This window comes from Triticum aestivum, chromosome 5B (assembly GCF_018294505.1).
Source record: "Triticum aestivum cultivar Chinese Spring chromosome 5B, IWGSC CS RefSeq v2.1, whole genome shotgun sequence".
NCBI classification, from domain to species: domain Eukaryota; kingdom Viridiplantae; phylum Streptophyta; class Magnoliopsida; order Poales; family Poaceae; genus Triticum; species Triticum aestivum.
In genome coordinates, this window is record NC_057807.1 from 219887048 (window position 1) to 219897183 (window position 10136).

A 10136-nucleotide genomic window follows, 5' to 3' on the forward strand; every position below is an offset into this window, starting at 1 on the left:
TTATAAATTGTTTGAATTACCATTGAAATGGTAGTTGAGTTGGTAGTTAGAAAATAATATTATAATATAGGAGAGAGAATATAGACGTTCTATATATAGACATTCTGCTGTAAAACTGAACGTGTATATCAAAGAATCTTTATAGACCATTGTCTATATGAATATATAGACACCCAAATTTACACATGCCGTTGGAGATGCTGTGAGCTCCCATCCTTCGGCACCCACCCACCCACCCCGGCACCGGGCCACAGCTTCCACGTGCAACCTCCTGCCCCACGCGCCATCCTTCACCCCCTGCAGCTGCAATCAATCAGTCGTCACTCTCCGGACACCAGTGAGCCGTGCCCGTCTTCTCCTACCTCCAAACTCCTCGCGCTCCTCGCTGCACACACACTTATCTTTCCAGCTCACACTTTCTCCCTCTTTGCTTCGCTCGCTGCTTCTTCTCTTGTTTCCTTTTCTCCTCTCTATCCAACTCCCACTCTGCCACCTATAAATTCCAGCCACCACCATTGAATTGAGTCGATTGCGCAGAATTCTTGCAGCTGATCGCGCCGGAAGCTCGCATCGTACGAGATAGTGTGTGTGCCTAGATAATCACGTACATATACATGGCTGCATGGCTGGCGCGCCGGGCCGCCAGGAGGCTCGCTAGCGAGCTGCGCAGCCGTGGACCAGGGCCATGGCCCTTGAGCTCGTCGACGGTGCTGGTTCTCGGGGTGCCATCAGGGGACCAAAGCAGGGGGTTTTGCTCCGTCCGGCGCTTCGCAGGAGATAGCGCCGCCGCCGCTGCCGTCGAGGAGCCGGAGAATGGACTTGCCGCAGGCGATCTGCAGGTATCTGTGCACTCGTATGTTGTGGTACATACAGTAGGACGGCTGCTTCTAGACATGTGTGTTCTACAGAATCGTCTAGTAGTGGTACGTAGTACCACGAATATTTAGGATGCTATGGTTTTGAAGATTACATTATATTTCCCGCAGAAAAAGAAAAGAAAATTACATTATATATATGCAACAGGGAAGGTAAGCAGATAACAAACATTCAGGATGCTGCGCCTACAATCATGTGATCTTTCTCCTTGATTAAAGAAAATTTAGTGTGGGTATCATCGTGATTCTCACTTGGAAAGAGCATCCTGTATACACGTGATTACTATATATGCTTCTAATATTCCTAAGAAACAAGAGAACTTTAACACATGACAATTGTGGATAGAATTGACAACAAGTAGTAAAGTAAGCAGATAAGGAAGGACGTGTCATTGAGTCAATGGGCTGGTGGGACTTCACTTCAGGTTTAGTAAGCTCACACGGCTTCTTTTCTCTTGCGTGTTTTATTTATTTATAGTTCCTGTGATGCCATGGTCAATCGTTGTCAACGAATAAAATAGTCCATTGCCTTGCCTCCAAGGTCAGTTAGACTAACCCGGTTGTGCTTCCAAATTTATTTCGAGGAGATTTTATACATTCATTCTTCTGGGGCCACCAATGGTTTTCCCTGTGCACAACTAACTTAATTTTGATTGTTACCGACGCAGTTTGTAGATTTCCCTGGAGGAAAGCTTTCCTTTGTTGGTGAAATGAATTTCCTGCCAGAGTCGCAAAGGGAAAGGATCAATTGTTACCGTGTTCTTGACGACGATGGTGGGACTATATACAGCAGTAGATTCCAAGAGGTGTAGTACCGCCATTGCCATTGCCATTGCTCCACGAGTGAATAATTTTGTTCTGAAGCATGTCTCTCATTCTTGTCAGGTCAGTAAGGAGTTGGCTCTGAAAATGTACAGTAACATGGTCACCCTCCAGATTATGGACACAATCTTCTATGAAGCTCAGAGGCAGGGAAGAATTTCCTTTTATCTAACTTCCAATGGTGAAGAAGCAATCAACATAGCCTCTGCTGCTGCGCTTAGTGCTCAAGACATTGTACTACCTCAGGTGCATATCATCTGCTCCAAAAAAGAATGTTAGTGCTGAATAGTATTGATTTTACTTGCTTTTCTTTTCTTGGCCGGAAATTTTGGAGCCAAATGAAGTACAGGGAGCCCGGTGTTCTTCTATGGCGTGGCTTCACACTGCAAGAATTTGCAAACCAGTTGTTTGGGAACAAGCTGGATTACGGTAAAGGCAGGCAGATGCCAATACATTACGGATCAAACCGTCTGAATTATTTCACAGTCTCATCGCCTATCGCGTAAGTATGAAATACTTCCTTCTCCTTCCTTTTCGGAAAACAAAAAAAAAATGAAATACTTCCTCCTTCCTTTCTGAAAAAAGAAAAGGAAAAAGAAAAATGTTGTGCAAGTGAAGCAGAGATTTATCCTTGTTGGCAATTGATCAGCACTCAGCTCCCTCAAGCTGTTGGTGCTGCCTATTCTCTCAAGATGGACAAGAAGAAGGCATGTGCCATCACGTATTTCGGCGATGGTGGCACGAGCGAGGTAGATGGACAATCATTGATTGCTTACTTACAACTTGTGGTAACCAGATCTCTCTGACAGCTGAAAAACGTCAGGGAGACTTCCATGCCGCGCTCAACTTCGCTGCTGTCACGGAAGCGCCAGTGATCTTCTTCTGCCGCAACAATGGCTGGGCAATCAGCACCCCAACCGCAGAACAGTTCAGAAGTATGAATTGTGCCTCTGCTCAATCATACAAGGGAATATTGGCACGGCACTGTATAAAACCCAACTACTCTTGCAGGTGATGGAGTTGTTACCCGCGGTCAGGCCTACGGAATACGCAGTATCAGGGTAGACGGCAACGATACTCTTGCTGTGTACAGTGCAGTCCACACCGCCCGGGAAATGGCTATAACTGAAGGAAGGCCTATTTTAATCGAGGTGCAGAATAGTAAAATTTCAGAATATACCATTTGCTGAGAGTACTTTACTGAGTAGAAAACTTCCAGGCGATGACCTACCGAGTCGGCCATCACTCGACATCCGACGATTCAACCAAGTACAGGCCGGCTGATGAGATGGAGCATTGGCGAACAGCGAGGGATCCCGTCTCCAGGTACAGAAAATGGGTTCAGGGGAATGGATGGTGGTGCGACACTCAAGAGTCTGAACTCAGGAACAATGTGCGGCAAGAGGTAATGTAATATTGGTGTTGCAGAAAGGTGGATCTGGATCTCTGTAATGCATTTATTTTTTCATACATGACCAACTGAAACTGTTAGCTCATTTCTGTGCAGCTCCTGCAAGCCATTCAGGTGGCCGAGAGGATGCCAAAACACGGGCTTGCGGAGCTCTTCACTGATGTTTATGATCAAATGCCTTCCAACCTTCGCGAGCAAGAGCGGTCGCTGCTGGATACCATCAAAAAGCATCCTGCAGAGTATCCAGCTGATGTGCCTGCTTAGTCCTATTAGCCTTAGCTCTGCAATGTTGAGTCTGCAAGTACCCATGAATGATGATTTAGCTGGTACCGTAAGAGTTAATATTGATTATAGCTTGAATAGTATGTAATTTAAGAAGGGGGAATAAACTGCCCATCAAAAATCTCTGAAAGAAATAATAGAAGAGATTGGCTGTTACTCACACAAGGAATAGTTGTTGCTGATATTTATGTTGAACAAAGCTATGCTAAGATATTTATAACTGCAGGCAAATGCCTCTTTTATTTAAGACATGGCTGTCACCACTCCTTAGATGTACAAATGTGATACAACAAGGATTGCATTTGTCCCAACAAAAAGGTCATTTACACACAGAAAGTGTGAATAAGGTGTGGCATTGCGATCATTGTTTTGGATCAATCCAACTACAACAGGGAAGGTTCAAACCAAAAAGGCTTCTACAATGGGGAAGGGGCCTGGCTTTTCTCCTTGATGGCCTCCTGGACAGACTTCAGCAGTGATGGCATCAACTGCTTATTTGTGGCAATGATGCCTGTGTCAACATCAAGAAATCTTCCTTTCGAGAAATCAAGATCGTTTCCTGAGGCATCTGTTACTACACCTCCAGCTTCTGGGGAACACACGAAAACGTAAAGTAAGGAAATATGTATCCTTCAGCCGAGTTCCTTGTTTAAAAATAAATAAAGAGAAATGTATTACAAAAATAAAGAGAAATGTATTACCTGTGACGACAATTGCGCCAGCTGCATGATCCCATACCTTTTCCTTATAACCCTTGTGTGGAAAACGCAAGTAAATGGCACCATCGCCACGGGCCAGAGCACCATATTTTGCTTGGCTATCTATTCTGACTGGAGGAGCTTGGACACCAAGTTTCTGGTAGCACTCAAACACGGAATTAGTTTCTACTAAAACGGATATAGCCTAAGCAAAGACTAGTCAAGATCAAACCTCCGCTATAGAGCCAGTTAAATCATGCATTGTGTGTGCTCCTTCATAGGATTCAAAGAACGAGGCATTCACTGGATTGTCAATGGTACAAACACTAATCTATAATGAAAGTTAACCAGAAGCGAGTCAATAATAAAAACAAAATATCTCACATAGGTAGAAATGGGCTTAACTATTTCAAATCAAAATAAAAGAGCTAGAAAATGGTAATAACCTTTTGTGGTGGAGAGCCCTCTAATGACTCTACTTCAGCACCACAACCAATTGTAGCTGAAAAGAGGGCCCCTGTTTGATCTCCTGATGAGCTACCATTGAGGTTGCTTATTGATGTCAAAGGAAGATTTGGACATCCCAACACGCCCAAAACAACTTTGCCCTCATCAAGCAGTGCCAGTGCGATTGCATATTGGCCTCCTCTCAAGAAACTGAATCAAGTTATTAAAACAAAACAAAAATGGTCAAAATGTATTATAGGCAAAGATAATAACAAGAGGTGCTGCATTGCATATCATTGTTTTTCAGCAGGAAAAATCCATCATCAAATGGCCGGAATGTCTTTCTTTTCAAACAATGGTAAGTACTGTCCACAATGGATCAGGTTAGAATGTTTTAGCTAAAATATGGGACATGAAAGAAAGGGCATTCAATCGGACGCGGCTAATCTGCACCCGAGCTCATATGCTCCCGCATGAACAGTAAAATCAAAAAAATATTCAAAAAATTCCAATTTTTTTTTGAGAGAAACATTGACAAAAGTTCTAAGTGCCTGCAAAAATTCATCGTGAAATCACATTCCTAGAAGGCGTGGCAAAAAAAACAAAAATAGTACTCTGAAAAAGTTACTTTCAAACGCATTTTGAAGCACTGAATTTGTTTTTTTTGCCACGCCTTACAGGAATGTGATTTCATGATGAATTTTTGCAGGCACTTAGAACTTTTGTCAATGTTTCTCTCAAAAAAAAATTGGAATTTTTTGAATATTTTTCGATTTTTTTCCATTTTACTGTTCATGCGGGTGCATATGAGCTCTTCACGAGCTATCTAGCCAGCTAGCTGATCAGTTGTTAGCACTTCACGAGCTATCTCAGAAAAGGGAACAGAATATAGTTTACTAAGAACTGGTTCGCAAAATTTTCGAAGTAATATTGGCACTTCCACTGCTTGTCATTGTGTAAGATGATCATTCCATCTCATTGCGTCAGATGGTAATGTCATTTCTACCAAATTGTTTGTGCCATGGAAGATCAAGGGCAACCCTTCAATTGTAGAGTCAAATTATCAATTTGTTGTACATGAAAGGGTGTCTGCTTGATTTTAGGTTTACCCACTTCTGCAGCTTAAATTTTCAAAAACAAATCATAGATGTGCATCATGTCATAATATGAGGACCTACAAAAACACGGAACATTAACAAGCATACCCTGCGTAAAAAGAAAAAGAAAGTAACTTCTTTTTTGAATAGTATAATTGCAACACTTTCCTTTCTTGATTTTTTTATCATATATTTGCATGAATTTTCGCAGGTGAAAAAGTTTTTACAAGATGCACATCCATGATTAATTTGAATTTTTTCTCAAAATGCACAAGTACCTAAACCCTAACCTCAAGAATCCACCCTTGAATCTACATTTACTTTTCCCTTTGCTGTAATATTGCTTGCATGAGTTTAACTTCATGAAATTCTTCTGCTTTATGTGTAACGCCTATCATGCTTATGGTTTCTTAATTGAAAAGACAAGGTAATAGATAAAACACTACCTTATTGACCTTTTCTATTTAATATAGGAAGGGCAAAATGTACATCAATGTAATATCAGCATAAATGCCAAGAGAGAATTGATATTTTGCTTAACATATCCATACAGTAGCATGCTTCACTAAACCAGTTATACAAAAATGGCACATCATCGCATGTTTGTCCATGCCATATGGGATGCACCAATATACTTGAGCGAGGCATAGATCAGATCTAAGAAACACAGATAAATTATTAAATAATATAATTGGTAAAAGAATTCATTCTGTATGAAGAACTTAAGAACCATAGGTCAGGAACCCAGGTCATTTGAAAGAAGGCGGTGGTGCCTGCTACCTTGAATAACTAATGACTAGGAACATGGACAGCAAATCAGCAACACTGGTTTTGGTGAGAAAGAAGGCACTTGTAATAACTAGTAGAGTACATGGTGGGAAAAAATGCATTTCTCGCATTAGCAGATTGTGACACCTGCAGGTTGCAGTTACCATAGCTCACCCTTTAGTCCCATCAATTGGATCCAGAACCCAATGTCGGCCAGATGGACCTCCTTCAGACTTCCCAGTATCAATTGCAGAGAGGATACCTTCCTTAGATAAAGTAATGTTGTATGAACCATCCTCAGCGAGAGTTTCATTTACAAGATCAGTAATATGTTCCAGAATTTCTTCAGCACTATCCTTTCTCAAGTCTTCTGAGTCCTATGTATGTACAACCACTTAACCGTAAAATACTTATGTTAAGAGTACGTAATGGGCCTAATGGGCCCATTAGTCTTAGGGTTAATTAGAGATAAGGGTCGTTTGCTTAGGGGCCAAGTAAGCCTTGCTTGAGAGTCAAGTAAACCTCTCTATATAAAGAGAGGAGATGTATCAATCTAATCAAGCAAGAATTAAGAAGGAAATCCCTTCCCTCTTGCCTGGCCGTGGGCAAAAGGCCCCCGGCCGGCCCTCTCGTGCCCTCCTTCTAGCAGCGCCATAACAATTTGGTATCAGCTAGCTTCGGTTCGATCATGTCTTCACCGCCGCCAAGCCCGTCTCTTCCGCTGCCGGTCACCTTGTCGCCTCCCGCGACCACCACGACCGTCGCCCCACTCCTGCCCGCGTCGGGATCCTCCGTCGCGCCCGCCCCCGCTGTCCTCACCTGGGAGGAGGTGTCCGGGGTGCTGCGGGACCTAACCCAGGCGGTCCAGGAGATCCGCCTGTTCTTGGCCGGGTCCTACGGACCGCACCCGGCTGCGCCGCCCATCGCCGCCTCTGCGCCACCGTGGCTGCCATGGCAGCCGCCGCACCAGGCGGCCTTCGCCGCGCCGCTGCAGCTGTCATCCATCGCCACCACCGCCCAACCCTGGTTGCAGTGGCAACCGCCGCTCCTAGCGGCCTCCGCCGCGCCGCTGCAGCTGCCATCCATCGCCACCACCGCCCAACCCTGGCTGCAGTGGCAGCCGCCGCTCCTAGCAGCCTCCGCCGCGCCCGGCGCTCCGCCGCAGCAACCGCTGCCGCTGCCCGGCACGACACCGCAGCAGCCGCTGCAGCTGCAGCTGCCACCGCCGGTGAGCTCCGCCGCCCAGTATGGGATGCCCTACGACGGGAGTGCGACGACCTCGTTCCCATCAGCGTCGCCGCCATCCCAGGGCGTCCACATCCAGCAGATCAAGTCCCTGTCGTCGCCGTCACTGCTTCCATCTTGGATCGCTACCCGCCACGTGTCGGCGGCGGTGAGGCTGCAGGCTGCTGCGCGCGGCCTCCTAGCGCGTCGGCGTGTGCGGGAGATGCGTGGTCTGCAGCTGCCGCTCCTCCAAGTTGCCCTTCGCTGCGCAAAGGACCTCGATCTCGTCCGCTGCGTCGGGGATCTTGGGCATGTGGTTTCCCCCACGGGCGGCCGGCATGCTGTTTTCCCCGCGGGCAACGACCTCAAAGTCTGCGACATCGGCGGTTGGGGGGGCGCACCCCTCCTCGTCATTCTCCATCGCAAGCCCTCCACTCTTCCCTGTGCGGTGCAGACCAACAGCCATACACATGCACTCCTTTTGTCCAGGTGGTGTCCATGGGATCCAGGTGGCTGTACACGTGCACGTCCAAAATAAAGCGTCCTAGTCTATTTCAGGTTGAGAATAATAAAACAAGCCGAGATGTAAAAGGCTTGTTTTTAGGTGTTAGGTTTGTGTTGCGTCGAGTCATGGTTATAAGTTGGTTAGGCTGCAGCTCGAGGACAAGCTGCATGTCCAGGTGGGGTGTAGTGTTAAGAGTACGTAATGGGCCTAATGGGCCCATTAGTCTTAGGGTTAATTAGAGATAAGGGTCGTTTGCTTAGGGGCCAAGTAAGCCTTGCTTGAGAGTCAAGTAAACCTCTCTATATAAAGAGAGGAGATGTATCAATCTAATCAAGCAAGAATTAAGAAGGAAATCCCTTCCCTCTTGCCTGGCCGTGGGCAAAAGGCCCCCGGCCGGCCCTCTCGTGCCCTCCTTCTAGCAGCGCCATAACAACTTATGTATTATTAAACACAGAATAATTTAATAGCAGCACAAGTGAATTACCTCTTCGGCCACCATAGAAAATGAACCAGAAGTTACTTCCATATTTAACACGAGACTTACCAATACTTGAGATCCTACATGTACGAAAAGAAAATTAACAAGTGAGGAAGTTGAGAGGAAGAACAAGTTTCATGTATTAGTCTTAACCGATTGACGAGCATACAATTTTGAATGGTCTTTAAGAAATCTTATCATCTGGGTGTAAGAAACCTTATCATTAAGAAATCTTAACATCTCCATGTAAGTTAAAGCAAGAAATAAATAGAGGACTTCTGGAGTAACTTGAATTATGGTTAAGTACAGGCACTAATTATTAAGCATCAAACAGCAAACACAAGCACTTATATAGAGGTAAACAGTTACAAAGTGGGCATGTACCATAGTCAGCTACTGTCACAGGACTTTTATCCGCCTTGGACTGAATATCTGATTGCAGAATTTCCTGTTGTACAGTCTGAAGAAGGAAGACACGGAGCAAAAGCAATAAATTCCAGCTGCAGGAATGCATCAAGAATCTGAAGAGCGAAGCAAGCAATGCAATCAACAAACTCAAAGATCTCTAGCTCCAGATAGTAAGGAAAGGTGATTATCATAATTAAGACTACCTACGCTAACAGACTTCGAATCTACAGTAGAAGATTTTTACGAGTACTATACTGTAATAATAAGAGATGGTGTACCCTCACAGAGATTACACTGCTCGTATTGTAAGAGTTGATATACGATATCGTCTTGAAAGTGTAATTCGCGATGCAAATGGAATAAAATGGTCGCTCGTGCATGCTACCCATCAATCAGCAACGCTCCCCGCCACTCTTTCGTCGCAATGGCTGAGCAGCCGGCGGCACTAGCGCGTAGCGGCAACACGGTTTCCGCCGAGCGGCGCCCCCAACGGACCTCAACACAGCAAGGAGCGGATGTGAGATAAGAAAAAGGGCACCTGGCATAGGCGGGCGGCAAGGGCGACGGCCTTCTTGGCGGCTGCAAGCTCGGCGGCGTACGGGGGGCTACCGGCGGACCCTGACATGGCGCGGGCGGCAAAGAGGGATGGCGCTTGGCGGGGCCACCAGAGGGGGGAGCGCAGCGGCGCAGAGGAGGCGATTCGGCGGTAGGTGGGGCGGCCAAGGTGGTGGGAAAGCAGGGGATAAGGGAGGCGAGGACGAGGTGGGTTTAGGGCGAGGGAGGAGGAGGGAGCGAGGAGGAGGCCCACGCGCGAAGCCATGCGCTGTGTCTGTCTGTGAGTGTGAGAGCGAAGAGGTCGAGATGCAGCGGGGAGCGGGTCAGCTAACGGCCCAGCAAATTATGCTTTAGTTGCGTCTTCTCTTGAGTCTTTGACTATTTGGCCCATTACCTGCAGCAAGGGGCTTTTCTATTAGGGGGACGCTACGCGTCGGGTTTCAAAAGATCAGTCGCCCCGACAGTTGTTTGATCCGGCGTTAGCCAGCGGCATGAGTCTTTCCTCACCGTTGCAACAAATGTGTTGCAGAATCTTTCTTTGCAATAAACCATATGTTACAGAAACA

The 10136-nt window shown here is 46.0% G+C and overlaps 2 protein-coding genes across 3 annotated transcripts; one reads left to right on the forward strand and one right to left on the reverse strand.

Annotated features, from left to right (window-relative positions):
• Window positions 1–317: 317 nt before the first annotated feature.
• On the forward strand, window positions 318–3637 carry LOC123111084 (2-oxoisovalerate dehydrogenase subunit alpha 2, mitochondrial). Of its 2 annotated transcripts, XM_044531763.1 has the most exons (10): window positions 320–839; window positions 1354–1416; window positions 1544–1681; window positions 1761–1943; window positions 2042–2199; window positions 2347–2446; window positions 2521–2632; window positions 2709–2848; window positions 2917–3102; window positions 3205–3637. In XM_044531763.1, exons 3-10 carry the CDS (start codon window positions 1586–1588, stop codon window positions 3370–3372), a joined length of 1143 nt encoding a protein of 380 aa, XP_044387698.1. In that variant the 5' UTR covers window positions 320–839; window positions 1354–1416; window positions 1544–1585; the 3' UTR covers window positions 3373–3637. The 2 variants fall into 2 exon arrangements, with proteins under 2 accessions (XP_044387697.1, XP_044387698.1); XM_044531762.1 differs by lacking the exon at window positions 1354–1416 and having other exon boundaries at window positions 318–839.
• LOC123111085 (3'(2'),5'-bisphosphate nucleotidase) lies at window positions 3602–9885 on the reverse strand. The gene is made up of 8 exons (XM_044531764.1): window positions 9554–9885; window positions 8992–9067; window positions 8614–8687; window positions 6575–6777; window positions 4535–4745; window positions 4321–4419; window positions 4092–4245; window positions 3602–3979 (listed from the first exon to the last, which is right to left on the reverse strand). The coding sequence occupies exons 1-8, from the start codon at window positions 9833–9835 to the stop codon at window positions 3807–3809; spliced, it is 1272 nt and encodes a 423-aa protein (XP_044387699.1). The 5' UTR covers window positions 9836–9885; the 3' UTR covers window positions 3602–3806.
• Between the last annotated feature and the right edge of the window lie 251 nt (window positions 9886–10136).